This window comes from Nicotiana attenuata, chromosome 6, assembly GCF_001879085.1.
Source record: "Nicotiana attenuata strain UT chromosome 6, NIATTr2, whole genome shotgun sequence".
In the NCBI taxonomy this organism is placed as follows: Eukaryota; Viridiplantae; Streptophyta; class Magnoliopsida; order Solanales; family Solanaceae; genus Nicotiana; species Nicotiana attenuata.
In genome coordinates this window covers 69592956-69596701 of record NC_031994.1, presented here as the reverse complement: position 1 = coordinate 69596701, position 3746 = coordinate 69592956, and the positions used below count along the sequence as shown (strand labels likewise).

The window sequence follows — 3746 nt, the reverse complement described above, 5'->3', positions numbered from 1 at the left end:
TTAACTCAAATTTTCAGGACAAAATAAGTACTGACTAATTCCTAAACGGTAACCCTAAGAATGACCGTTTGTATAGTATACTTTCTCCTCACTTTAGCTACGGCCCAATAGGAGGCCGGGCATTAAGAGAAAACTCTTCCTTAATATTTCTTTGTTAATTTTCAAATGTCCACGAATAGTACAGGAAGAACCGAAACCTTACACTAATTGGTGAAGATGAAATTGCCAATACCAATTACCAAACTCCGAGAATAGACTCCGTTCCTTAAGTAATTACGTAGAATATACTTCGAGCTTTTGACTTTGGTCAAAGAGTAGGGTCAATCACAAAGAAGGCATTTATCATTAAGAACTATGGCTATTGCGTTCAAATCTTCTACCAAGCAATTATAAAACAACATGAGTACAAAGAGGAGTAAAATCTATAATTGCTTTAATAGAAGCATTAATTCGTGACCTACATCACGGGTTTGAGTCATTGAAGTAGTTACTAATATTTGCATGGGTAGATTGTTTATATCATACTCCTTAAGGTGCGATATGAATACAAGATATTTTGTGCACCGAAAAATTAATTCAAATTTTAGATAATGCTAGTGGGGCAATGGTATCTCCCAACTATTCCCCAAATTGTACAGAAAAGGAAAAATATAGGGCACTTTTAGCACTAGAGGGACACATGGGAATATCATCACAAAAATTTGCCTATGCTGTTCTTTTCATTAAATCCTAGTATATATTATGGTGTGTAGCATCAATGCATCACGCCAAAGTATTCCTTTCAATGCATGCTCAACTTTAATTTGAAAGCTTTGGATCCCCTTTGGAGATAATGAGTTCTTTAACTTCCTCTTGGACCAAAGTAAAAACAAGTTTACAAATAAATATAATTTGCTACATTGATTGACAGTTAGAATATCATGAAATCCTTCTAATTTCTTGGAGAATCCTAAGCCTGGCTTCGAGGTGTCGGGAGGAATTGGATTCGATCTCAAAGCTTCCTAATCTATGGCTGAATCGTAGACCATTTAACTAACATATTATCCCAACATATCCCGTGCAATTGTAAATTTTTAACAACAACTATATTAATAATAACAATAATAATAATAATAATAATAATTATTATTATTATTATTATTATTATTATTATTGTTGACTTTAGGCTTTTAGTATCCCAAATTCACCGGATCAGGGGCATTTGCATCTATACCCGCTTTTTGTGCCACATTTTAACCTGTGCCCGCTTTGCAAAAAAATTGCAAGCGTACCCGCTTTTTCACATAACTTCAGCCCACGGGGCTGAAGTTTTCTTTGTACTGGAAAACTCAGCTGAAGTTTTGTCTTTGTACCGAAAAACTTAAGCTCTAGACCTAAGTTTACNTTGCCAGTTATAAAATAAAAACTTCAGCTCTAGAGCTGAAATTTTATTTTATAAGTTTTTGTTTAGTAACCGGGAAACTTCAGCTCTAGAGCTCAAGTTTGCCAGTTATAAAATAAAAACTTCAGCTTTAGAGCTGAAGTTTTTGTTTAGTAACCCAGAAACTTCAGCTCTAGAGCTGAAGTTTTCAAGTTATAAAATAAAAATTTCAGCTCTAGAGCTGAAGTTTGCTAGTTATAAAATAAAAACTTCAGCTCTAGAGCTGAAGTTTTTGTTTAGTAACCCGGAAACTTCAGCTCTAGAGCTGAAGTTTCTTATAAAGGGAAGCTGAAGTTTTTTAAAAAGTGGGTACGGATGCAAACAAAAAGACAAAGCGGCTACAGGTTAAAAAGGGGCGCCCAAATAGGGCGCCCCGTGCAATTTTTACACCGGATCACCATTTCAGATTGAGAATGATATGTTCAATACTCTCTATCAAAAAAATTTAATTCTGAGGATCCAAACTTAGACCTATATTTAAGGACAAAATAAATCATTCCTAGAAATATTAATATAGCCGTTCTTCTAGCCGATTTATTAAATTAAAAATAGTCGACAGATGTATAATGTTTATAATATATATAACTGTGTATAATTAACGTATAAATTATATATATTAATAAATAAAAAAATTATATCGGTTAGTTATATAAATATCTTTAAATCCTATTCATTATTGATTGAGAAAGAAATGGACGAAAAATGTAAAAGAAAAAAAAAACAAAAAAAAATACAGAAAAGGAGGAAGCCCAAGAGGCAAAAAGCAACCGGAATGGAAAAAATGGACCAATGAGGAGAAGCTAAGGCAGAATATATATATTTAGCTTGAAGAGAAGCACAGCCAAACCAACAGCAATAACTGTGTCACACTCCCCATACAAATTATGACAACAACCCATCATTCCCACGCTATGTAACTCGCATCCTATGACCCACCACTCCTAAATGCTCTCTCATTCACTACCAACAATTGGCTAGTGGAGTATAACCCAAAGTGCCTAATTAAGAGAGCAACAACAATGGCGCTTGCTAATGAAAAATCTGTGTCTGATGGCAAGATTTGGGGTCTTTGTAAACTTCCATTTTGGCATTCAAATAGCAGCTCAGTCGCTGCTTCTTCTTCTTCTTCGTCTTCTTCTTTTAGGCAACAACAACAACAGCATCTCAATGGCGTGTCTGTGGATCATCATTCTAATGTTCATGCTTCCCTTAAGGTTTCTTCTGTAGCCAAATCCTTACTTCCAACTCGTCGCAGACTCAGTCTTGATCCACAAAACAAGCTCTATTTTCCATGTATGTTCACCATTTTCGCTCTTTTTTTCTTTTTGTTGGTTATTTTGGCTATACCCATCTAATTTTTTGTGACCATATCCACTTTGATATGGCATCTGTTTTGTGTTTCCTATTGCATAATTGGTTGATTTCTCATCACTGAGGTAATTCACTTATTTTGCTACTTCTCTTTTGCTTATTTGTCTTAATTTTGGATTTAACAGAAAGAAAAACTTATGCATTACTTTTATCTTTACTGAAATAGAAGGTTGATTTGTGATTCTGAGAGTTATGTCAAAAAGCAATTTATAGAATATATTTAGCTGCTTCACTAGGAGTCTACTTATGTTTATTAATTTACTGGCCTAATATTAACTGCTGCACCTATCCCAATTTATTGTTATGTCGAGGAAGAGACAAACCCGAAAATAAAGAAGATAAAGAACACCAAATTTTAACGTGGAAAACCCTTCAAATCGAAGGTAAAAACCACGGGATCACAAAGATCCAAAAAGCTCCACTATAACAATAAGAGGGTTACAAAAGTTCTCCAAATTGGCTACACAACAAGGGCCAAACACGGAGCTACAATAGCAACAAGAGCAACAACTAATCAATTGAAGAAAAAATATAATCCACAAAACGAAGCTGCTGTTCGAGGCTCGAAATCAGATGCTACGAGCCTCCAAATCCGATCTTCACCGTTCAAATCCAAGACCAAGATGTTATGAACACTCAGTCAAAATTTCAGCCCGATCCAACGGTTAACGAATCGGAAAACGTGATTTGAAGTTGGCTGGTCGGAATAAAAATCTGCAGCAAAACAAATACTTTTTTTCTCTCTTCTCTCTTGATGAAAGCTCTCTTAAAACCCACTCTTATGTGCTTAAGTCTTTCAAAGACTTGTATCAATGAGCATAGAATAATTCTCCAAGGTTGTCCTATTTATAGATCATGAGTGGTGCTTTCTCTTAAAGCCAAAACCCACTCAAAATAGGAATAAACAGAATCTAATTCCAAATAGGATTGGAAACCAAAAGAGAATAGGATTAGG

At 34.8% G+C, this 3746-nt stretch overlaps 1 protein-coding gene across 1 annotated transcript in view; it reads left to right on the top strand.

Annotated features, from left to right (window-relative positions):
* Positions 2254-3746, top strand: part of LOC109227161 (vesicle-associated protein 4-2-like) — an 11581-nt gene continuing 10088 nt past the window's right edge. The window contains exon 1 of the mRNA XM_019392211.1: positions 2254-2713. Coding sequence (XP_019247756.1) covers positions 2440-2713 — 274 coding nt within the window. The 5' untranslated portion in view covers positions 2254-2439. The remainder of the gene's footprint in view (positions 2714-3746) is intronic.